The sequence below is a fragment of the Nerophis lumbriciformis genome, linkage group LG15 (assembly GCF_033978685.3).
Source record: "Nerophis lumbriciformis linkage group LG15, RoL_Nlum_v2.1, whole genome shotgun sequence".
Lineage (NCBI taxonomy): Eukaryota > Metazoa > Chordata > Actinopteri > Syngnathiformes > Syngnathidae > Nerophis > Nerophis lumbriciformis.
In genome coordinates, this window is record NC_084562.2 from 33,992,956 (window position 1) to 34,020,077 (window position 27,122).

General features: G+C 41.8%; 1 protein-coding gene across 9 annotated transcripts in view; it reads right to left on the minus strand.

Annotated features, from left to right (window-relative positions):
- Positions 1 to 22,930, minus strand: part of tp53bp1 (tumor protein p53 binding protein, 1) — a 118,352-nt gene extending 95,422 nt beyond the window's left edge. For 8 of the 9 annotated variants that reach the window (XM_061975095.1, XM_061975091.1, XM_061975096.1 and 5 more), the window contains exon 1: positions 9,270 to 9,629. In XM_061975095.1, the coding sequence (XP_061831079.1) occupies positions 9,270 to 9,449 (180 nt within the window). In that variant the 5' untranslated portion in view covers positions 9,450 to 9,629. Of the gene's footprint in view, positions 1 to 9,269; positions 9,630 to 22,805 lie in introns of those variants that run through there. The other variant, XM_061975089.1, reaches the window with a different exon arrangement.
- Between the last annotated feature and the right edge of the window lie 4,192 nt (positions 22,931 to 27,122).

Sequence of the window (27,122 nt, forward strand, 5' to 3'; positions counted from 1 at the left end):
ACTTGTCTCCATCTAATAGCAGTGCACTCTTAAACGCACGACGGGAAGTGAGGGAAAATGATGTTACAACAAGCGCTTGGCGCCGTTTACTCCGTGCCGTTGGTCCGCCATGAATATCAAACCAAACGACGCTAGTGCGAAAGCGCCTGACTTCGTGTTGCCAAAAATGCAATAATAAATGACAGTTTTTCGGTAATTTAAAACTTACCGTATTTTCCGCACCATTAGCCGCACCTAAAAACCACAAATTTACTCAAAAGCTGACAGTGCGGCTTTTAACCCGGTGCGCTTTATATATGGATAAATATTAAGATTCATTTTCATAAAGTTTCGATCTCGCAACTTAGGTAAACAGCCGCCATCTTTTTTCCCGGTAGAACAGGAAGCGCTTCTTCTTCTACGCAAGCAACCGCCAAGGTAAGCACCCGCCCCCATAGAACAGGAAGCGCTTCTTCTTCTACTGTAAGCAACCACCCGCCCCCGGAAGAAGAAGAAAAAGCGCGCGGATATCACCGTACGTTTCATTTCCTGTTTACATCTGTAAAGACCACAAAATGGCTCCTACTAAGCGACAAGGATCCGGTTCATGAAAAGACGCAATCTCTCCATCCGCACACGGATTACTACCGTATTTCACAGCAACTGATATTCCTGTGAACCGCACTGTGGAACGGGAGCACGTACGGTGAATATTCGCACCACAGGGAATGAGAAGTCATCCTTCACTGTGGTTCTAGCTTGCCATGCTAATGAAACTTCCACCCATGGTGATATTCAAAAGGAAGACCTTGCCAAAAGAGACCTTTCCAGCCGGCGTCATCATAAAAGCTAACTCGAAGGGATGGATGAAGAAAAGATGAGCGAGTGGTTAAGGTAAGTTTAAGTTTACGCGAAGAGGCCGGGTGGCTTTTTTCACGCAGCTCTGTCCATGTTGATATACGTATGTTTGTGATTGCACATTTGCGTACATTTTGGGAGTGAACAGAGTTGTTAGAACGCTGGTTTTAATATATTATTAAAGTTTGACTGACCTATCTGACTGTTTTTTTGACATTCCTTTAGTGCAGTTAGATGCGGCTTACAACATGGGGCGGCTTATTGGTGGACAAAGTTTTGAAATATGCCGTTCATTGAAGGCGCGGCTTTTAACCCAGGGCGCCTTATGGTGCGGAAAATACGGTACTAACCTTCTGGGATTTTATCGCAAATTATCATTATACCGTTTACTGTTACATCCCTCGTCCATTAACAAGTACAAAGTCAAGTGCGGTCACGGCATGTTCTTGCTGGCGACGTTGGTCAATTTTTTAGGGCATGACGGCAAATGACGAGGGCAGTCGCAGCAGTTGCCGCGGTTGCCGTGGTTAAATTCGAGCCCTGTGTATGTACACGAACATACAATATCGGGACAGATCCATTAAGAGTTTGAGCAGAAATTTGTTGTATCGAAATTAACTATACACCATAAAACATTAACATGCTATGTCACATGAGTGTTTTTTTAAGTAATAACTTTCTGACATGAAAGACCTACAAATAAAAACATGGTGTTTATTTTTTTGACATAAATATGAAACCTAAGCAGTTTGGCTAATGAAGATAAAGTCTAATAAGCAAGCGTTGTTCTTCTCCAACAACACCATGTGACTCAGTGCAACAGTTTGGCCAAAGAAATTAACAGAAGTGATACCTCTCACGTCTAATACACAATATTCGTACTTCAGTGTGTTGATACCTCACAGCCTGCGTTCAATTCGATGAGATGACAAAACATTACAGCGAGTATTGATATGATGACAAGTGAGCATCCCTGTAATCAAACTAAAGACTTCATAAACAAGTTGTGGAAACGTTCCCTACACATCGCCTGCTGCATGTTTCCTCACGACATTAACTCTCAGTCACAGCAAGTGAGAAGACACTGTGTTGAGAAAATGAAAGCAACATCAAATACTTTTCTCTGCCACTGTATACTTGTAGTGTGGGACAAATGAGTCTGTCTCCCAATATTATCCACACTTGTCGACATCGAACAGCAGTGTGTTCTTAAACGCACGCCGAGACTCTACTCTACAGAAGTGAAGCGAGGGAAATAAAGTGAAACAAAGCATTTGGCTCCAATTACAGGGACGGCGTGGCGCAGTGGAAGAGTGGCCGTGCGCAACCCGAGGGTCCCTGGTTCAATCCCCACCTAGTACCAACCTCGTCATGTCCGTTGTGTCCTGAGCAAGACACTTCACCCTTGCTCCTGATGGGTGCTGGTTAGCGCCTTGCATAGCAGCTCCTTCCATCAGTGTGAATGTGTGTGTGAATGGGTAAATGTGGAAGTAGTGTCAAAGCGCTTTGAGTACCTTGAAGGTAGAAAAGTGCTATACAAGTACAACCCATTTATCATTTAGGTAAAATCTGGAGTAAGCTCCCTGTAGTTGTTTTGCGTCATGTTTTGTCGAGCAAAAAGGCGCTGGTGCGCATGCAGCGACTTTTGTTACCAGCATGTAAGCAGTGTTGCCTAAAATGTATTAACCAATGACGGTTTTTCGATAATTAAAAATGTAAACGGTATTACGAACCATCTGGAATATTACTGCGCTTTATCATTATACCATTTACCATGAGATCCCTACAAGACACAAATAAATAATAAATGAAGGAATATAAATGAATTAATTTAAAAATGGCAACAGCGGAGGATTTTAAGCATGCATGTATATATACGAGCCAGTCTGCTCCAAAACAAGAGGTTAGAGAAAAATAAATAACTTATTGAGTACAACTTCTTCGGGTAATCCACTACCATATATGGAGAAAACAACCACTGAGGTAATTAGGGCAAATTACATCCCAAATACATATTCCAAATGCTTTATAAATATGTCCGACATGCCTCCATGGTTTAATTTAAAATTTTCGGGACTTATGGGGATCTCAAATACACAGAAACAGGTGCCAATAGGTAAGAAAAGTTGGTTTGCACAACGAGACACCTATCATAAGAGCCAAAATGTTATGTGTGCAAGCTGTATACTGAAACACATTAGAGTTGTACTTTTGTAAATCGGCTAAAAGCAATCCAAAATTAAAGAGATGTGCTCTCTATCATTCACAATCACTAGATAAAACATGACACATATGTTTTTATGCATTTTTTTATGCATTCCATGTCGTAAATAAATAAATACATAGAAAGTCTGCTAACAACGTAGTCAAGGGGGGCTCTCTATTTCCCACAAAACCCTCTAAATAACCATCCAAAATCGGTCAACAATACTCTTTATTACATATTGTGACCTGAATATTAATCAATTATTAGCAATGTTGTTATTTTAAGCGCTAATGCAGACAAACTATTTATTATACAAACAGCTAAGTAGCCTTCTGCTGCTTTTACTGTGAGCCGGCAGCGATGTCCTGCTGCTCCCGCATCATCGCGTCTCGTCAAAGTTATTCTAGATTATAAATTGTATCTCTCATCTGGATAATAAGAGGATTTAGCCATGAATGTAGTTAATCTGTGACATTCAATTTATACCCACAGATGGAGACAAACACACACAGCCGAAGACAGTGTCTGCATGCAGGGAGACGTTTCCTTGTTAATACCCTTTGTGTGCATCATGATTAAGTGTCCATCTAAACGGGAAGATATGGACATCCTATCAGTTGTCATCAAACTAAGAGCAAACATTGTACAGTAAGCTATGGTTTTATTATGTTTGTAGTTTGTATTTCTTGTTTAGCACTTAGCAATACTGCTACATGATGCCATGTGTTTCACTAAAGCTGGATATGTTTAGCAGAACACCTACAACTTGTAGCTCATCCTCCTTATATTCAGCATCAACAATGTAAGGTTCTGGACCATAATTTTGCCCAAAGTAATCGTTGTTGGCTTTCACAAAGTCTGCATGATTTGCATTGTTTTTGGTAGGGAAGGGATCTGCAGGTCCTACCTCTACGTCACGCGATCATGTGACATGCTTCCTCATTATCTATCGAAATGGCTCGGGAATTTCCGTGAGATTTATACTATTTTGATCATATCTATATACCGTATTTTCCGCACCATTAGCCGCACCTAAAAACCACAAATTTACTCAAAAGCTGACAGTTCGGCTTTTAACCCGGTGCGCTTTATATATGGATTAATATTACGATTCATTTTCATAAAGTTTCGATCTCGCAACTTCGGTAAACAGCCGCCATCTTTTTTCCCGGTAGAACAGGAAGCGCTTCTTCTTCTACGCAAGCAACCGCCAAGGTAAGCACCCGCCCCCATAGAACAGGAAGCGCTTCTTCTTCTACTGTAAGCAACCACCCGCCCCGGAAGAAGAAGAAGCACGCGGTGCATGCTGGGATATGTGACGTTTCATTTCCATTTGTGTGTTTATGTAAAGACCCCAAAATGGCTCCTATTAAGTGTGTTGTCTGTCTAATTATAAATAATGCAGACGAGGCGTGTTAACTGAGTTCTCAACGTTTACTCACAGCGTGCTCATAACCACATTCTAACTGCCAGCATACAACAACGCTTCTCAGGGCTACCGCGCATGCTCGTCACTATCGTTGCATGCTGGGTAGTGTAGTTGTTATATTTGCTAGCTCATAACATCACATTGAGAGACACGCTTACGCGCTTAATTCAATACTCGCCGTCATTCCGGGTGGATTGACAAAAGACCTCCAGCCGCTAGATATTGGTGTCAACAGGGCATTCGAAGCTAGACTGCTAACTGCGTGGGAACAATGGATGACCGAAGGCGAACACACCTTCACTAAGACAGAGGCAGCGCCGGACGACATTCGCCCAACTTTTCAATTCGGACACCGAAGGAGAAAAATTCGAGGGATTTATGAATGAAGAATAACTTCAGAAAGTGAGCGTTATGTTTATTTTGTGTGTTGTGACATTAACGTTCGAGCAACATTATGTTGCTATTGCTCTGCACTATTTTGAATTTTACTATGTTTGTGATTGCACATTTGCGTACATTTTGGGACAGAGTTGTTAGAACGCTGGTTTTTAATATATTATTAAAGTTTGACTGACCTATCTGACTGTTTTTTTGACATTCCCTTTAGCGCAGCGTAGGCGCGGCTTATAGTCCGGGGCGGCTTATTGGTGGACAAAGTTATGAAATATGCCATTCATTGAAGGTGCGGCTAATAATCCGGTGCGCCTTATAGTGCGGAAAATACGGTATTCGCAATCTTTGGAAGTCTTTAGTCATAAATCCAATATATATGATAATAGCATCAATATAGAGGCAACTTTTTTTTCCACTCTACTGGTACTTTAAGAAAGTCATGTGCCTGTACGAAATATTTTTTTTTCACTGTAATCGGGACTCTAGACCTTACCTGCCTTGTGGTTAGAGTGTCCGCCCTGAGATTGGTAGGTCGTGAGTTCAAACCCCGGCCCAGTCATACCAAAGACTATTAAAAAAAATGGGACCCAGTACCTCCCTGCTTGGCGCTCAGCATCAAGGGTTGGAATTGGGTGTTAAATCACCAAAATGATTCCCGAGCGCGGCCACCTTGCTGGTCACTTGCTCCCCTCACCTCCCAGGGGGTGGGTCAAATGCAGAGGGTAATTTCACCACACCTAGTGTGTGTGTGACTATCAGTGGTACTTTAAAGGCCTACTGAAACCCATTACTACCGACCACGCAGTCTGATAGTTTATATATCAATGATGAAATCTTAACATTGCAACACATGCCAATACGACCGGGTTAGCTTACTAAAGTGCAATTTTAAATTTCGCGCGAAATATCCTGCTGAAAACGTCTCGGCATGATGACGTCTGCGCGTGACGTCACGGATTGTAGAGGACATTTTGGGACAACATGGTGGCCAGCTATTAAGTCGTCTGTTTTCATCGCAAAATTCCACAGTATTCTGGACATCTGTGTTGGTGAATCTTTTGCAATTTGTTCAATGAACAATGGAGACAGCAAAGAAGAAAGCTGTAGGTGGGAAGCGGTGTATTGCGGCAGGTGTTGTGCCGGAAAACGCACCCTCGCCGTAGAATGCACCCCCTGACTGGTGTGCCGGATAACACAGCCGGTGTTTCATTGTTTACATTCCCGAAAGATGACAGTCAAGCTTTACCATTGGCCTGTGGCGAACTGGGACAACAGAGACTTTTACCAGGAGGACTTTGAGTTGGATACGCAGACACGGTACGGTGAGTACGCATGCAGCTGCGGCTTCCAAACATTTGATTGCTTGCCCATACGTGCGTGCCGCTATGTGCATGTCACGTACGTAACTTTGGGGACTTTGGGGAAATATATGTGCTGTATGAACTTTAGGGAGGTGAACGGTACTTTGGGCTGTGGGATTGAGTGTGTTGTGCAGGTGTTTGAGTTGTATTGGCGGGTTATATGGACGGGAGGGGGGAGCTGTTTGTTATGCGGGATTCATTTGTGGCATATTAAATATAAGCCTGGTTGTGTTGTGGCTAATAGAGTATATAGGGACGGCGTGGCGCAGTGGGAGAGTGGCCGTGCGCAACCCGAGGGTCCCTGGTTCAATCCCCACCTAGTACCAACCTCGTCATGTCCGTTGTGTCCTGAGCAAGACACTTCACCCTTGCTCCTGATGGCTGCTGGTTAGCGCCTTGCATGGCAGCTCCCGCCATCAGTGTGTGAATGTGTGTGTGAATGGGTAAATGTGGAAGTAGTGTCAAAGCGCTTTGAGTACCTTGAAGGTAGAAAAGCGCTATACAAGTACAACCCATTTATCATTTATATATGTCTTGTGTTTATTTACTGTTTTAGTCATTACCAGCTGAATATCAGGTCCCACCCGCCTCTCACAGCATCTTCCCTATCTGAATCGCTCCCACTGCCCTCTAGTCCTTCACTCTCACTTTCCTCATCCACAAATCTTTCATCCTCGCTCAAATTAATGGGGAAATCATCGCTTTCTCGGTCCGAATCGCTCTTGCTGCTGGTGGCCATGATTGTAAACAATGTGCGGATGTGAGGAGCTCCACAACCTGTGACGTCACGCGCATATCGGCATATCATCTGCTACTTCCGGTACAGGCAAGGCTTTTTTTATCAGCGACCAAAAGTTGCGAACTTTATCGTCGATGTTCTCTACTAAATCCTTTCAGCAAAAATATGGCAATATCGCGAAATGATCAAGTATGACACATAGAATGGACCTGCTATCCCCGTTTAAATAAGAAAATCGCATTTCAGTAGGCCTTTAACTTTTAACTTGAACTTTACCCCGGCAGCTATTTTAGATAAAAGTAGAATACAGAAGAAAACAAAAAAATCTAAATAGAAATATTTACACATTGAGGAAAACCGTGTCAACAAAAAATTATTTATTATTGGCCATTCTCCATTTGTCTCTGGACAAAGTCACAAATAAACATGCAAGGAGTAGATAGTTCCAGTTAACTTCCTGAGCCTAAATGAAGATAAAACAGAAGTTATGTTGTTCGGTCCAAGTCGCTCTCCCTCCCCCAACGTTGACCTCGGCACTCTGACCCCGTATCTCAGCGACTCTGTCACAAACCTGGGGGTAAAGTTTGACTCAGATTTTAAATTCGAAAAACAAATCAGCAGCGTCGTTCAAAAAAGCTTTTATCAATTACGCCAAATAGCGAAAGTGAAACCGCTTCTATCAAGACATGATCTTGAGAAATTAATCCACGCTTTTATCTCGACTCGTCTTGATTATTGTAATGCCCTGTATGTTGGCATTAGCCAGGCCTCCCTCGCCCGCCTGCAGCTCGTGCAGAACTCTGCTGCTCGTCTGCTAACACAGACCCGCAGACGTGAGCACATCACCCCTATTTTAGCGTCCCTTCACTGGCTCCCTGTGCGTTACCGAATACATTTTAAACTCCTTTTATTTGTTTTTAAATGTCTAAACAACCTCGCGCCAACCTATCTCTCCGACCTCCTTCAGCCTTACTGCCCCACCCGATCCTTAAGATCAGCCGATCAGCTGCTGTTGACGGTCCCTGACACAAGGCTGAAGCTTAGAGGTGACAGAGCTTTCGCCGTTGCTGCTCCCAAGCTCTGGAACGACCTACCCCTGAGTGTTAGACAAGCCTCCTCTCTTCCTGTTTTTAAATCTCTCTTAAAAACATACTTTTATTCCATGGCTTTTAACACTGAGTGATATCCATCCTGCAATGGCGCCCCATAATACACCTGCTGTGATCCTGTTTTTATGTTTTTATTAATTCTATTTTAATTATTTATTTTTTATCGTGTTCTGTTTGTGTTGTGTTGTGTTTGCTCGGTACTCGTTTTATCTTTTAACCTGCTCATTGTACAGCACTTTGGCTACCCCTGTGGTAAATTTTAAATGTGCTCTATAAATAAAGTTGATTTGATTTGATTTGATTTATGATGACAGTCTTAAGGGCGAAGCTGGGTGTCGGTATTCCACTGAATGTAAAGTAAAGAGGATTCTTATCAATTGGTTAACCTTTCCTAATCCTCTGCTCCCCCCTATCCCTTGTGGAAGGGGAGACACACAGATCCGGTGGCCATGGATGGGGTGCTGGCTGTCCGGGGTCGGGACCCGGGGTGGACCGCTCGCCTGTATATCGGTTGGGAACATCTCTGCGCTGCTGACCCGTCTCCGCTCGGGATGGTTTCCTGCTGACCCCACTGTGGACTGGACTCTTACTGTTATGCTGGATCCACTATGGACTGGACTCCCACAATATTATGTTAGACCCACTCGACATCCATTGCATTCGGTCTCCCTAGAGGGGGGGGGGGGGGTTACCCACATATGCGGTCCTCTCCAAGGTTTCTCATAGTCATTCACATCGACGTCCCACTGGGGTGAGTTTTTCCTTGCCCTTATGTGGGCTATACCGAGGATGTCGTTGTGGCTTGTGCAGCCCTTTGAGACACTTGTGATTTAGGGCTATATAAATAAACATTGATTGATTGATTGATTGATTGATTGATAATTACGCTCTGGCTTTTTTGGTCTTTTAGTCGCGTTTTTGCTGTTAATGTTTTGTTTTGTTTTGCTGCAAATGCCCCCCCCGTGCCGCACTTTGACAACAATGTCTGTAGATGTCTTTTATGTGTAATTTAATTCATGTATATGTAATTTGTGTTAAAACCAGCAGGAGCTAACAAGACGATCTTGTGGCCTTACATCGACGACTTTCGGTTACTCATGTCAGGAGACTTCAAATAGCTGATCAATGGCTGTGAACAGAGTAAGCTAAAGCGTAACATTTCCACATGTTTCGTTTTTACAGCAGCACAGCTTACCAGGACCGGGCTACAGGCACTGGGCTGCAGGCTGGACAGGCGTCGTGCCAGTACCGCTCTGTAGCTGCTCTCCGGGTCGTCTTCCAGAGCGACGCTGTCCGGTTGAGAATCCTCCACGATCAAACAAGGGGTCTCCGGCTGAGGCAGGCTGGATTCCAGGTCACTTCCGCCGGGATCCATGAGGTCGGGCCGCGAACAGGAGAGCGACTGACGAAACACAAAATAACATAATGTGAACGATTTTTAAACTGAAGGCGCAGTTTTAAAATGGCCAGTTGACTGAGCTAACGTGTCGCTTCGTTAATTTGCGTTTTATTTCCTCTGCCATTGTCCATTTTGTGTGAGACAACAAGACACACCCACCACCTCCCTGCGCTGCGCAGCGCGGCAAATGCAGCAGGGAGGAACCTTATTGGTCGGTTGGTTTATGTGACGTCACTTAGGGACAACTTTTCGTGTTAGTTTTATGTTTACTGGACATTTGTTGTAACCAGGGCCGGCCCGTGGCATAGGCCGTATAGGCAAATGCTAAGGGCGCCGTCCATCAGGGGGCGCCACGCCAGTGCCACAAATGTTGGAGAAAAAAAAAGAAAAAGAGAAAAAAAAAGTTGGTACTATTATTTCTAAATACAAAAAATAATCCCACGTTAATTAAAATGCAAAGTAAAGCTTATTTAATAGAAATATTATTTGTTACAACATTACGCCCCCCCTCCCTTCCTGTATCATGACTCTTTTTGGACGTCACCACATCAAAAAATCAACACAAGATGCCAAAACTGTCAGGTGCCCAGGGTAGAAAAAAGAGAAAAGAAGAGGAGGAGAAACGAGAAAAGACAGAAGTAGCAGGTAGGTAACGTTAGCCTACATGAAATTATTTGTCTGTTACAGAATGTGATAGCGACCTGGCTTTTTAGCATTAAGCTAATGTTACATGATTCGGCAATTGCTAATCAATAAATAGCTAGTTCCGTTTTAACGTCGGGTTAATATTGTGGAGGGGGCTAAATTGTTATGGAAAATAATAATGTAACGTTAGCCTACATGAAATTATTTGTCTGTTACAGAATGTGATAGTAACCTGGCTTTTTAGCATTAAGCTAATGCTACATGATTCGGCAATTGCTAATCAATAAATAGCTAGTTCCGTTTTAACGTCGGGTTAATATTGTGGAGGGGGCTAAATTGTTATGGAAAATAATAATGTAACGTTAGCCTACATGAAGTTATTTGTCTGTTACAGAATGTGATAGTAACCTGGCTTTTTAGCATTAAACTAATGCTACATGATTCGGCAATTGCTAATCAATAAATAGCTAGTTGTGTTTTAACGTCGGGTTAATATTGTGGAGGGGGCTAAATTGTTATGGAAAATAATAATGTAACGTTAGCCTACATGAAATTATTTGTCTGTTACAGAATGTGATAGTGACCTGGCTTTTTAGCATTAAGCTAATGTTACATGATTCGGCAATTGCTAATCAATAAATAGCTAGTTCCGTTTTAACGTCGGGTTAATATTGTGGAGGGGGCTAAATTGTTATGGAAAATAATAATGTAACGTTAGCCTACATGAAATTATTTGTCTGTTACAGAATGTGATAGTAACCTGGCTTTTTAGCATTAAGCTAATGCTACATGATTCGGCAATTGCTAATCAATAAATAGCTAGTTCCGTTTTAACGTCGGGTTAATATTGTGGAGGGGGCTAAATTGTTATGGAAAATAATAATGTAACGTTAGCCTACATGAAGTTATTTGTCTGTTACAGAATGTGATAGTAACCTGGCTTTTTAGCATTAAACTAATGCTACATGATTCGGCAATTGCTAATCAATAAATAGCTAGTTGTGTTTTAACGTCGGGTTAATATTGTGGAGGGGGCTAAATTGTTATGGAAAATAATAATGTAACGTTAGCCTACATGAAATTATTTGTCTGTTACAGAATGTGATAGTGACCTGGCTTTTTAGCATTAAGCTAATGTTACATGATTCGGCAATTGCTAATCAATAAATAGCTAGTTCCGTTTTAACGTCGGGTTAATATTGTGGAGGGGGCTAAATTGTTATGGAAAATAATAATGTAACGTTAGCCTACATGAAATTATTTGTCTGTTACAGAATGTGATAGTAACCTGGCTTTTTAGCATTAAGCTAATGCTACATGATTCGGCAATTGCTAATCAATAAATAGCTAGTTGTGTTTTAACGTCGGGTTAATATTGTGGAGGGGGCTAAATTGTTATGGAAAATGATAATGTAACGTTAGCCTACATGAAATTATTTGTCTGTTACAGAATGTGATAGTGACCTGGCTTTTTAGCATTAAGCTAATGTTACATGATTCGGCAATTGCTAATCAATAAATAGCTAGTTGTGTTTTAACGTCGGGTTAATATTGTGGAGGGGGCTAAATTGTTATGGAAAATAATAATGTAACGTTAGCCTACATGAAATTATTTGTCTGTTACAGAATGTGATAGTAACCTGGCTTTTTAGCATTAGGCTAATGCTACATGATTCGGCAATTGCTAATCAATAAATAGCTAGTTGTGTTTTAACGTCGGGTTAATATTGTGGAGGGGGCTAAATTGTTATGGAAAATAATAATGTAACGTTAGGCTACATGAAATTATTTGTCTGTTACAGAATGTGATAGTGACCTGGCTTTTTAGCATTAAGCTAATGTTACATGATTCGGCAATTGCTAATCAATAAATAGCTAGTTCCGTTTTAACGTCGGGTTAATATTGTGGAGGGGGCTAAATTGTTATGGAAAATAATAATGTAACGTTAGCCTACATGAAGTTATTTGTCTGTTACAGAATGTGATAGTAACCTGGCTTTTTAGCATTAAGCTAATGCTACATGATTCGGCAATTGCTAATCAATAAATAGCTAGTTGTGTTTTAACGTCGGGTTAATATTGTGGAGGGGGCTAAATTGTTATGGAAAATAATAATGTAACGTTAGATAATTACAGTACTCCCACCTTACATTCCTCAGGGACATTTCTTTCTTTTTTTAGTTTATTTCGAACATGAACACACTTACATCATAATACATCACACAATTTCATATCATTTCATTTTACATCATGCCTGAAAAGGAGTAGGAAGAAGCAAAGCTTATTTAATCCTACCCCTTTCCCACTTCAAAGCGTTTACAAATATATAGAATCATTTACTGACCTTTTTATATAATAAAATAACATCTATGAATTAGTATTGTAGTTTTGTAATATGTAATTAATTAATTAATTCAGTCATTATTAACATACTGAGATGAAGAATATCTTATTTTCAATAAGGTTGAAAGTATTTCTCATAATTCTTCTTCTTTGTACTCTGTAAGCACTATTATTTTGAACAACCTCTTAAACTGGATCATATCAGTACAATTTTTAACTTCTTTACTTAATCCATTCCATAATTTAATTCCACATACTGATATGCTAAAAGTTCTAAGTGTTGTACGTGCATATAAATGTTTGTATTAGATCTTTTAAGCAGGTGTTTTTTGTTTACATTGTTATTGCCTTCTGGTTAGCTAATGTTTGATCTGCAGGTAATAGTCACTTTTCCACCCCTTTATATATTAGGTATAGTTGTAAGTAAAAAAAAAAAAAAAAAAGGTCAAAGACAAAGCTATTCGGGTTCTTGTGAGTATATACACTTCACTGCCGATGTGGGGAGGGGCGCCACCTAAAATCTTGCCTAGGGCGCCAGATTGGTTAGGGCCGGGCCTGGTTGTAACTTATCGTTTATGTGGTGTGTGTTGGGGGTCTTTTTGTGATCACTTCTATTTTGTTGAATGTTTTGTTCTATGTTTACTACATGTACCTTCGTATTTTATCCATTCATATGTATTAAGTGTTTAAAATGTAACTCAATGCAATTAAATGGACACTGTGGCATATATTTTTGTAAGTAGCCATCTCTCGAACAACAAATTATTAATAGTAGACTCTTAACAAGCACCCTCTGCCTCCAAAGCCCAGATAATGTGAGACTAAATCATGAAAGCTTACAATGCAGCCTGCATAATAGGGTTGGGCGATACTGCACTTTATGGCATTGATACCAAGTTAATACAGGGTCAGTACTTGTCGATACTGATACTATTTACTTCCTCTGAGGTCAGAGGCCATATATATATATATATATATATATATATATATATATATATATATATATATATATATATATATATATGTATGTGTGGGAAAAAAATCACAAGACTATTTCATCTCTACAGGCCTGTTTCATGAGGGGGGGTACCCTCAATCATCAGGAGGTTTTAATGGGAGCATTCGCATACCATGGTTTATATAGGGCACAGAGTGGGTGGGTACAGGCTGGCGTAGGGGCGTGGTGATTGGCTCATGTGTTACCTAGGAGGTGTTTCCGTCTATGGCGGCATGCTGTCACAATTTCGCTGCGCTTGTTGAGGGATGACAGGTCTGGACGGTAAATAATAAACAGTTTCTCTTTCAAGCATAGGTTGCATCTTTTATTACCACTATTGTAAGGTGTGCTGGATGCAAGAATTTGCCATGTTATTGAATATTCAACATTATTGTCTTTGAGGTCCCAAATGTGTTTGCTGAGTTCTGTGGTATTTCGCAGGTTTTTGTTCCTGAAAGAAGCCTTGTGATTGTTCCATCTGGTTTTGAATTCTCCCTCGGTTAATCCTACATATGTGTCGGATGTGTTAATGTCCTTGCGTATTACCTTAGATTGGTAGACAACTGATGTTTGTAAGCACCCCCCGTTGAGAGGGCAATCAGGTTTCTTTCGGCAGTTACAGTCTTTGTTGGTTTTGGAGTCGCTCTGTCTGGGGGCCGACGGCTCATTTGCAATTGTGGTTTGAGATGATTTGTCGTATATTGTTCATGCAGCTGTAGCTCAATTTGATGTTGTTCTTGTTGAATACTTTTCTTAGGTTGTTGTCTTTGGGAAAGTGTTTGTCAATCAGATTGAGGAATTTGTGTCAATCAGATTGACATTGGACACAAATTCCTCAATCTGATTGACAAACACTTTCCCAAAGACAACAACCTAAGAAAAGTATTCAACAAGAACAACATCAAATTGAGCTACAGCTGCATGAACAATATACGACAAATCATCTCAAACCACAACAAAACAATTGCAAATGAGCCGTCGACCCCCAGTCAGAACGACTCCAAAACCCACAAAGCATGTAACTGTCGAAAGAAACCTGATTGCCCACTCAACGGGGGGTGCTTACAAACATCAGTTGTCTACCAATCTAAGGTAATACGCAAGTACATTAACACATCCGACACATATGTAGGATTAACCGAGGGTGAATTCAAAACCAGATGGAACAACCACAAGGCTTCTTTCAGGAACAAAAACCTGCGAAATACCACAGAACTCAGCAAACACATTTGGGACCTCAAAGACAATAATGTTGAATATTCAATAACATGGCAAATTCTTGCATCCAGCACACCTTACAATAGTGGTAATAAAAGATGCAACCTATGCTTGAAAGAGAAACTGTTTATTATTTACCGTCCAGACCTGTCATCCCTCAACAAGCGCAGCGAAATTGTGACAGCATGCCGCCATAGACGGAAACACCTCCTAGGTAACACATGAGCCAATCACCACGCCCCTACGCCAGCCTGTACCCACCCACTCTGTGCCCTATACAAACCATGGTATGCGAATGCTCCCATTAAAACCTCCTGATGATTGAGGGTACCCCCCCTCATGAAACAGGCCTGTAGAGATGAAATAGTCTTGTGATTTTTTTTCCCACACATACATATATTGCGCTCTACTACGGTATCGAGCACTATTTTTTGGATAACCTTATTAAGACATATATATATATATATATATATATATATATATATATATATATATATATATATATATCATTTTCTACCGCTTGTCCCTTTCGGTTGTTGACTTATTTATATTTGACTTTATTAAATGGATTTATTTATTGTTTGGCGCAGTCGGAATGGAACAGGAGGGGATAGAAAGAAGAAAAGACAAACACAGATGGGTAAATTGCAGGGACAAGAGGGGGATAAGACAGAGAAACAACAACAAAACAACAACAACGAAAAGAGACCAACATCAGCAGATACAATATGTACAAATATCATACGAAAAATGATAGCGAAGAAGCAGTTAGTGAAGTACATATTAATAACACTGTAATAACAATGACCATTATTGCACTACAAATGGAGCAATACAAATACCAATAGAAATAACACTATTGATAATGATAATTACCTCAATTATTAACAATACAGTTGTTTCAAATGCAACAATAAACATATGTAATGATAACTTGAACTAAAAAGGCAACAGATACTGTAAATGGAGGGAAAGAAATACAAACAAACTAAATAAACCTTGTAAATTGTTTTAGCAAAAATAGGTCAAGCCTTATCAGTGTGCCTTGTTTGACCCAGTTACCACAAAGGGGGAACAACGTTGATACATGTTTAATGAAACATAGTAAAATGCATGAGGTGAAGTAAGCATATGTGCTTGTATATGTACAGTATGTGTATATGTATGTTTCAACAGTGAATGTGCACGTGGATGTGTGCCGTGTGTGTGTGTATGTATGTACTGTATTTGTGTATGTATGTGCGTAAGTACCTATGTGTGTGCGTATGTATGAATAATTGTGTGCATGTGCGTATGTATGTTTGCAAATAGAACTAGATGTTTCAATCCCTTTGGTAAGTAGGAACAATCTTGATGGTAGCAGTCGGTGTGGAGTGGTGAAAGGGAGGGTAAGTATGTCATTGGAAAAGTGTTCTGTGGTCTGACGAGTCCACATTTCAAATTGTTTTTGGAAACTGTGGACGTCGTGTCATCCAAACCAAAGAGGAAAAGAACCATCCGGATTGTTCTAGGCGTGAAGTTGAAAAGCCAGCATCTGTGATAGTATGGGGGTGTATTAGTGCCCAAGGCATGGGTAACTTACACATCTGTGAAGGCACTACTAATGCTGAAAGGTACACACAGGTTTTGGAGCAACATATGTTGCCATCCAAGCAACGTTACCATGGACGCCCCTGCTTATGTCAGCAAGACAATGCCAAGCCACGTGTTACATCAACGTGGCTTCATAGTAAAAGAGTGTGGGTACTAGACTGGCCTGCCTGTAGTCCAGACCTGTCTCCCATTGAAAATGTGTGGTGCATTATGAAGCCTAAAATACCACAACGGAGACCCCCGGACTGTTGAACAACTTAAGCTGTACATCAAGCAAGAATGGGAAAGAATTCCACCTGAGAAGCTTAAAAAAATGTGTCTCCTCAGTTCCCAAACATTTACTGAGTGTTGGTAAAAGGAAAGGCCATGTAACACAGTGGTGAACATGTCCTTTCCCAACTACTTTGGCACGTGTTGCAGCCATGAAATTCTAAGTTAATTATTATTTGCAAAAAAAAAAAAAAAGTTTATGAGTTTGAACATCAATTATCTTGTCTTGCAGTGCATTCAATTGAATATGGGTTGAAAAGGATTTGCAAATCATTGTATTCCGTTTATATTTACATCTAACAATTTCCCAACTCGTATGGAAACGGGGTTTGTATATATATATATGTATATATATATATATATATATATATATATATATATATATATATATATATATATATCGATGCTGTCATCTAGCAAAGCTGAATTTGACCAAGCAACCCCCCCGTACCAAAAAGCCCTTGATGAAAGCGGATACAATTTCACCCTCACCTATGAACCCACGCCAGGAAACCAGCCAAAAAAGAACAGAAAACGAAGCGGCATCATCTGGTACAACCCCCCATACAGCAAAAACGTCTCAACAAACATTGGACACAAATTCCTCAATCTGATTGACAAACACTTTCCCAAAGACAACAACCTAAGAAAAGTATTCAACAAGAACAACATCAAATTGAGCTACAGCTGCATGAACAATATACGACAAATCATCTCAAACCACAACAAAACAATTGCAAATGAGCCGTCGACCCCCAGTCAGAACGACTCCAAAACCAACAAAGCATGTAACTGTCGAAAGAAACCTGATTGCCCTCTCAACGGGGGGTGCTTACAAACATCAGTTGTCTACCAATCTAAGGTAATACGCAAGGACATTAACACATCCGACACATATGTAGGATTAACCGAGGGTGAATTCAAAACCAGATGGAACAACCACAAGGCTTCTTTCAGGAACAAAAACCTGCGAAATACCACAGAACTCAGCAAACACATTTGGGACCTCAAAGACAATAATGTTGAATATTCAATAACATGGCAAATTCTTGCATCCAGCACACCTTACAATAGTGGTAATAAAAGATGCAACCTATGCTTGAAAGAGAAACTGTTTATTATTTACCGTCCAGACCTGTCATCCCTCAACAAGCGCAGCGAAATTGTAACATGCCGCCATAGACGGAAACACCTCCTAGGTAACACATGAGCCAATCACCACGCCCCTAGGCCAGCCTGTACCCACCCACTCTGTACCCACCCACTCTGTGCCCTATATAAACCATGGTATGCGAATGCTCCCATTAAAATCTCCTGACGATTGAGGGTACCCCCCCTCATGAAACAGGCCTGTAGAGATGAAATAGTCTTGTGATTTTTTTTTCCCCACACATACATATATATATATATATATATGGGACAAGTGGTAGAAAATAGATGGATCGATATATACATATATTAGGGGTGTCTCAATATTGATATTGGATATCGGTCCGATATTAGCACAAAAAAAACAAAAAACGAGGGAGTAAGGGCACAAGGAATCCAGCGACAGGCGATATTCCTTTGTTTCATGGAAGACAAAAGGATAGCAACGCCCCGCAGATGAAGATGGCGACAAGTAAGAAACTTGTTATTATTAATTACCCTGTGCTGATTGTAGAGGCCTACGCATCCTATAAGTAAACATGGCGGGTCTGTTTTATGGCTCGGAGAAGCGCCCACTTATTTTAGTTCCTATGGGACTCAGTTTAGACCCTGCCTCAGAGTAGGAGCTGAAATGGTTATAGGATCTGAGGGCCGTAGTCCCGAGTTCCCGTATGTCGGAACACAACGAAAAACGTCCCGGGGACTAAAAAGGTTATAGGAACTCCAAAAACTCCCGACAGTCGGAAAACAACTTTTGTTACCCGCGTGGTTCAGTGCCTACTTTCTGGATTGCTGGCATGAGAGATGAGCGTCCTAGCTACTGAGCTAAAAGCCCAAACTATCAACCTGATATCCAGCATTGCTCTGGAGCTTGTCATGGAGTGAGGTTTACCAATGTAGACATGACCCAGTCACAAAGGCTGAGTTACATGGCATAACTGTATTATAAAAGTATTTTCTGTTATTTTTTCGCATTAAAAATCGCCAAAGTTGCACAGAAACCTAATATGAAGCTTCTGGGTATCAAGCGTGTACGGAAAGCTGAAGAGGCTGAGGGCGTGGCTTACTGGCTGGTCTGCTAATTGTTACTATGTGTCCAAAATAATGTTTGCAGAGACATTTTTATAAATTAATTCATAGTTTGTACACGGTAGAATCTACAGCTTTAATGTTCTTAATGCAAGTACGACATCATTATTCTTGCTACTAGGTCTATAGATACAGGTAAAAGCCAGTAAATTAGAATATTTTGAAAAACTTGATTTATTTCAGTAATTGCATTCAAAAGGTGTAACTTGTACATTATATTTATTCATTGCACACAGACTGATGCATTCAAATGTTTATTTCATTTAATTTTGATGATTTGAAGTGGCAACAAATGAAAATCCAAAATTCCATGTGTCACAAAATTAGAATATTACTTAAGGCTAATACAAAAAAGGGATTTTTAGAAATGTTGGCCAACTGAAAAGTATGAAAATGAAAAATATGAGCATGTACAATACTCAATACTTGGTTGGAGCTCCTTTTGCCTCAATTACTGCGTTAATGCGGCGTGGCATGGAGTCGATGAGTTTCTGGCACTGCTCAGGTGTTATGAGAGCCCAGGTTGCTCTGATAGTGGCCTTCAACTCTTCTGCGTTTTTGGGTCTGGCATTCTGCATCTTCCTTTTCACAATACCCCACAGATTTTCTATGGGGCTAAGGTCAGGGGAGTTGGCGGGCCAATTTAGAACAGAAATACCATGGTCCGTAAACCAGGCACGGGTAGATTTTGCGCTGTGTACAGGCGCCAAGTCCTGTTGGAACTTGAAATCTCCATCTCCATAGAGCAGGTCAGCAGCAGGAAGCATGAAGTGCTCTAAAACTGGCTGGTAGACGGCTGCGTTGACCCTGGATCTCAGGAAACAGAGTGGACCGACACCAGCAGATGACATGGCACCCCAAACCATCACCCATCCATGCTAATTTTGCATTTCCTTTGGAAATCGAGGTCCCAGAGTCTGGAGGAAGACAGGAGAGGCACAGGATCCACGTTGCCTGAAGTCTAGTGTAAAGTTTCCACCATCAGTGATGGTTTGGGGTGCCATGTCATCTGCTGGTGTCGGTCCACTCCACTCTGTTTCCTGAGATCCAGGGTCAACGCAGCCGTCTACCAGCAAGTTTTAGAGCACTTCATGCTTCCTGCTGCTGACCTGCTCTATGGAAATGGAGATTTCAAGTTCCAACAGGACTTGGCGCCTGCACACAGCGCAAAATCTACCCGTGCCTGGTTTACGGACCATGGTATTTCTGTTCTAAATTGGCCCGCCAACTCCCCTGACCTTAGCCCCATAGAAAATCTGTGGGGTATTGTGAAAAGGAAGATGCAGAATGCCAGACCCAAAAACGCAGAAGAGTTGAAGGCCACTATCAGAGCAACCTGGGCTCTCATAACACCTGAGCAGTGCCAGAAACTCATCGACTCCATGCCACGCCGCATTAACGCAGTAATTGAGGCAAAAGGAGCTCCAACCAAGTATTGAGTATTGTACATGCTCATATTTTTCATTTTCATACTTTTCAGTTGGCCAACATTTCTAAAAATCCCTTTTTTGTATTAGCCTTAAGTAATATTCTAATTTTGTGACACACGGAATTTTGGATTTTCATTTGTTGCCACTTCAAATCATCAAAATTAAATGAAATAAACATTTGAATGCATCAGTCTGTGTGCAATGAATAAATATAATGTACAAGTTACACCTTTTGAATGCAATTACTGAAATAAATCAAGTTTTTCAAAATATTCTAATTTACTGGCTTTTACCTGTAGAGCAAAGGGGCGCTGAAAGCTCTGTAGTCAGGGCCTCTTGTAGTTTTCCGACTCGCCACATTGGGAGAAGTAGGGGCGATCGTGAGCTAGCAAATGCATTTGCAACCATGTTTTATCAGCAAGGAAGCCAGTGTTTGAATGAACAAATGAATAAGAATGAATGAATTAATGAAAAGGGTTGGGGTGGTGTTTTTGCATAGGGCGCCATTTCAGCTAGAACCGCCACTGATGCTACTGATACATTTTACTTGGATTTGTTTCAAGCTTTCTTTGCCTTTAATTTGTTGCTCCTGATTATTATCGTACTGATTATTATGTTACCGGCTTATTAGTGATTCCCAGAGCCCAAAAAAAGTCTGCGGGCTATAGAGCGTTTTCTATTCGGGCTCCAGTACTATGGAATGCCCTCCCGGTAACAATTAGAGATGCTACCTCAGTAGAAGCATTTAAGTCCCATCTCAAAACTCATTTGTATACTCTAGCCTTTAAATAGCCCCCCTGTTAGACCAGTTGATCTGCCGTTTCTTTTCTTTTCTCCTCTGCTCCCCTTTTCCTTGAGGGGGGGGGGCACAGGTCCGGTGGCCATGGATGAAGTGCTGGCTGTCCAGAGTCGGGACCCGGGGTGGACCGCTCGCCTGTGCATCGGCTGGGAACATCTCTGCGCTGCTGACCCCGTCTCCGCTCGGGATGGTGTCCTGCTGGCCCCACTATGGACTGGACTCTTACTATTATGTTGGATCCACTATGGACTGGACTCTCACAATATTATGTCAGACCCACTCGACATCCATTGCTTTCGGTCTCCCCTAGAGGGGGGGGGGGGGGTTACCCACATATGCGGTCCTCTCCAAGGTTTCTCATAGTCATTCACATCGACGTCCCACTGGGGTGAGTTTTTCCTTGCCCGTATGTGGGCTTTTGTACCGAGGATGTCGTTGTGGCTTGTGCAGCCCTTTGAGACACTTGTGATTTAGGGCTATATAAATAAAGATTAAAGATTGAATAAGAATGAATGAATTAATGAAAAGGGTTGGGGTGGTGTTTTTGCATAGGGCGCCATTTCAGCTAGAACCGCCACTGATGCTGTAAACTGGTTTTACTACTTACGTATAAAATACTACACGGTCTAGCTCCGTCCTATCTTGTCGATTGCATTGTACCATATGTCCCGGCAAGAAATCTGCGTTCAAAGAACTCCGGCTTATTAGTGATTCCCAGAGCCCAAAAAAAGTCTGCGGGCTATAGAGCGTTTTCTATTCGGGCTCCAGTACTATGGAATGCCCTCCCGGTAACAATTAGAGATGCTACCTCAGTAGAAGCATTTAAGTCCCATCTTAAAACTCATTTGTATACTCTAGCCTTTAAATAGCCCCCCTGTTAGACCAGTTGATCTGCCGTTTCTTTTCTTTTCTCCTCTGCTCCCCTTTTCCTTGAGGGGGGGGGGGGCACAGGTCCGGTGGCCATGGATGAAGTGCTGGCTGTCCAGAGTCGGGACCCGGGGTGGACCGCTCGCCTGTGCATCGGCTGGGAACATCTCTGCGCTGCTGACCCGTCTCCGCTCGGGATGGTGTCCTGCTGGCCCCACTATGGACTGGACTCTTACTATTATGTTGGATCCACTATGGACTGGACTCTCACAATATTATGTCAGACCCACTCGACATCCATTGCTTTCGGTCTCCCCTAGAGGGGGGGGGGTTACCCACATATGCGGTCCTCTCCAAGGTTTCTCATAGTCATTCACATCGACGTCCCACTGGGGTGAGTTTTTCCTTGCCCGTATGTGGGCTTTTGTACCGAGGATGTCGTTGTGGCTTGTGCAGCCCTTTGAGACACTTGTGATTTAGGGCTATATAAATAAAGATTGATTGATTGATTGATTATTATCACAATAAACCACAGGACAAATGTTTTAGGAAAAACAAAACACATTTTATCAGCGAATATGTTTTTGTGAGTATAACCAACAAATATGAGGCAAGCAGTACAGAAAATGTAATCAATCTCATGATGCTATTATTGATACAACATGGATCGATCGAACGGCCCTATGGTAGATCTAGTACGTCACCAATGAAAGCATGAAAATACTCCCTGATCAGTGACAATACAACACAGAACAGAGATAATGGCAAATCTATTGTCATGTCTGCGGGCAGTGTGCCAAATGGGATGAAAAAAGCGCAGTCAAAAGCCAAACTGACCCAAGTGAGCTTCCTCTCCTCGACTCAAGACACGCTGGAGCGTGAAAATAATCACACCATGCTCGTTTCCATGCAAACAAGGAATATGACGTTACCTTAGAAATTAATCTGTCGTGTTATTGCACGCAATAAGATCCTTGCCTCTGTAAAAGCACACAGTCAGGGCGTGGAGAACACACGCAGTGCGCGTAAATGATCTTATGGCATTTTTTGGAATATTGATATGGCGTATCTGCTCATCACTAAATAACCCGGATGCACACAATCCTTCTCAAGACATGGAGCGGCGCTAAAATAAGATGTACATATGAACTACTATCAAATGCTTTAATGTTTTAAGAGCAATGTAAATCCAAATGCAAATGCAGCAAATGTTAATTATTATTGAAGCATTATTAATTGGAGAAGAAGTATATAGACGCGTATCAGGAATATACTATGCATCTCATAACAAATTATTTCAAAGACTGTATATTTTAAACACATTTTTGGGTATTTTACAATCTGGTGCAGTTTAATTATATTTCATATATTTGAGTCATTTTGAAATCGTGGTTTTTAGTCTACTGTCAGGGGATTGCAGTTCCCACTCTCACCAGCAGAGGCCGCTAGTTACTTTGACATCCACGTGTGTGTGTGTGTTGGTTTTGCTTACCGGCGTACGACATCCATCCATCCATTTCTACCGCTTATTCCCTTTTGGGGTCGCGGGGGGCGCTGGAGCCTATCTCAGCTACAATCGGGCGGAAGGCGGGGTACACCCTGGACAAGTCGCCAGCTCATCGCAGGGCCAACACAGATAGACAGACAACATTCACACTCACATCCACACACTAGGGCCAATTTAGTGTTGCCAATCAACTTATCCCCAGGTGCATGTCTTTGGAGGTGGGAGGAAGCCGGAGTACCCGGAGGGAACCCACGCAGTCACGGGGAGAACATGCAAACTCCACACAGAAAGATCCCGAGCCCAGGATTGAACCCAAGACTACTCAGGACCTTCGTATTGTGAGGCAGATGCACTAACCCCTCTGCCACCGTGAAGCCCCCGACAATCAAATCAAATTCAAATCAACTTTATTTATAGAGCACATTTAAAATTTACCACAGGGGTAGCCAAAGTGCTGTACAATGAGCAGGTTAAAAGATAAAACGAGTACCGAGCAAACACAACACAACACAAACAGAACACGATAAAAAATAAATAATTAAAATAGAATTAATAAAAACATAAAAACAGGATCACAGCAGGTGTATTATGGGGCGCCATTGCAGGATGGATATCACTCAGTGTTAAAAGCCATGGAATAAAAGTATGTTTTTAAGAGAGATTTAAAAACAGGAAGAGAGGAGGCTTGTCTAACACTCAGGGGTAGGTCGTTCCAGAGCTTGGGAGCAGCAACGGCGAAAGCTCTGTCACCTCTAAGCTTCAGCCTTGTGTCGGGGACCGTCAACAGCAGCTGATCGGCTGATCTTAAGGATCGGGTGGGGCAGTAAGGCTGAAGGAGGTCGGAGAGATAGGTTGGCGCGAGGTTGTTTAGACATTTAAAAACAAATAAAAGGAGTTTAAAATGTATTCGGTAACGCACAGGGAGCCAGTGAAGGGACGCTAAAATAGGGGTGATGTGCTCACGTCTGCGGGTCTGTGTTAGCAGACGAGCAGCAGAGTTCTGCACGAGCTGCAGGCGGGCGAGGGAGGCCTGGCTAATGCCAACATACAGGGCATTACAATAATCAAGACGAGTCGAGATAAAAGCGTGGATTAATTTCTCAAGATCATGTCTTGATAGAAGCGGTTTCACTTTCGCTATTTGGCGTAATTGATAAAAGCTTTTTTGAACGACGCTGCTGATTTGTTTTTCGAATTTAAAATCTGAGTCAAACTTTACAATGATCGTACTTGTACATCATTTCACCCTTTGAGCGATCAATAATTCGAAAAAAATACAATAATGTTGGATATTTTTGTGTCCTTAAAAGCTGGTTATTGCAAGCAAACACGAAGACGAACACAGTTCACTGCGATTGATTGTACATCGTCTGACGTGCCTCTTTACAGCCAGGTGAAGGCGCTGTTCTGTCAGTGACAGCGGTCGTTTATTAAATGGCAATCAATACGGTAATCTTTATTTATATAGCCCTAAATCACAAGTGTCTCAAAGGGCTGCACAAGCCACAACGACATCCTCGGTACAAAGCCCACATAAGGGCAAAGAAAAACTCACCCCAGTGGGACGTCGATGTGAATGACTATGAGAAACCTTGGAGAGGACCGCATATGTGGGTAACCCCCCCCCCCCCTCTAGGGGAGACCGAAAGCAATGGATGTCGAGTGGGTCTGACATAATATTGTGAGAGTCCAGTCCATAGTGGATCCAACATAATAGTAAGAGTCCAGTCCATAGTGGGGCCAGCAGGACACCATCCCGAGCGGAGACGGGTCAGCAGCGCAGAGATGTTCCCAGCCGATGCACAGGCGAGCGGTCCACCCCGGGTCCCGACTCTGGACAGCCAGCACTTCATCCATGGCCACCGGACCTGTGCCTCCCCCCCTCAAGGAAAAGGGGAGCTGAGGAGAAAAGAAAAGAAACGGCAGATCAACTGGTCTAACAGGGGGGCTATTTAAAGGCTAGAGTATACAAATGAGTTTTAAGATGGGACTTAAATGCTTCTACTGAGGTAGCATCTCTAATTGTTACCGGGAGGGCATTCCATAGTACTGGAGCCCGAATAGAAAACGCTCTATAGCCCGCAGACTTTTTTTGGGCTCTGGGAATCACTAATAAGCCGGAGTTCTTTGAACGCAGATTTCTTGCCGGGACATATGGTACAATGCAATCGACAAGATAGGACGGAGCTAGACCGTATAAAATAGGGTATTTTGGATTGTTTTTCTCAGAAAATTATATGATTATGGTACAATATTTTGTCATTACCCACCTGACAACGCTGGACAAGTTGTTGAGCAAAAAATGCAGTTTCCAAACTGACCAACAGGTAGCAGTAGATACGCTAAGTGAGACGTTTTGTTGGGTTTGCTGACTCACTCCTGAAACACCATATGAGGTAGATGCACACACCTAAATAAACATTTGCAAATTTGCGAAGCATCTGGCAAGTGAAATGAGCAGAGGTGGGACCAAGTCATTGTTTTGCAAGTCACAAGTAAGTCTCAAGTCTTTGCCCTCAAGTCCGAGTCAAGTCCCGAGTCAAGACAGGCAAGCCCCGAGTCAAGTCCAAAGTCAAGACTGGAAAGTCTCAAGTCAAGTCCTAAGTCCTGCATTTTGAGTTTCGAGTCCTTTCAAGTAATTTTAACCACAGACTAATATATTAACACAGATTGTGTATGCTTTTCAAACGCTGTATTTATTTATTAAAACAAGTGCATTTTAAATTGCAGGAAAGAAAATTGTGCTGACATTGCACTTTATAATAGCACTATTAACCAGTCATTTTAAACATTAACTCATTCCTTTACAGAACAAACACATTGAAAAATAAAGTGCAAATGTACTTATTTGTACAAAAGTGTTAACATTGAAAAAACATGACATATACGTGAACATAACAAAAAAGTTGTACTTTTTATATGTCAGGGCCCTATGCTGCATTGCATTTGCAAAAGACCAAATTAGCCAAGAGTCTGTCAGTCATTTGTGCACGATGGGGGCGTAGTATGATGCCACCATGGCTGAAAACTCGCTCCACTGGAGCACTGGAGGCAGGCACTGCCAAGACTCTCATGGCCACTCGGAACAGTGAAGGAAGAGTCTTCATGTTCAATGCCCAGAACAAAAGGGGGAGAGAGTTGTTTTGGGTTGGTGCACTACTTGTAAGTGTATCTTGTGTTTTTTATGTTGATTTAATTAAAAAAAGAAAAAGAAAAAAAATATATTTCTTGTGCGGCCCGATACCAATCGATCCACGGACCAGTACCGGGCCGCGGCCCGGTGGTTGGGGACCGCTGAGGTAAACAACCAACAGTATGTCAGAAAGCTAGCTAAAACGGTACACATATTCATAATATAGTATACATTTTAACTGACCTTTATTTTACTATTTTTGTCTTTTTTTAGGTGGCTAAAATACGCGGTGCTGCTGACCGCCGTCTAACGTTACGTGTGATATATTGACTAACGTAACCCTGCTTAAAAAAAATCACTGAACAAAAAGTATGAATAAGGTAGTGAACTGCAACAGATTCCCGTGTTTGCAATAACGTTATAACGTTAGCAGTGAGTTTACAGCCTCACTGATTTAACTACACAGCAAATAAAAGTCACGTTACTTAGCCAATAAACGTTATCTTACATTCAAAACTTACCGTTCTTTGTGCAACTTCAAATGCCGGACGAAGTTGGAAGTTGTTGCCTCTCCATCAGTAATTTTCGAACCGCATGTGTTGCATACTG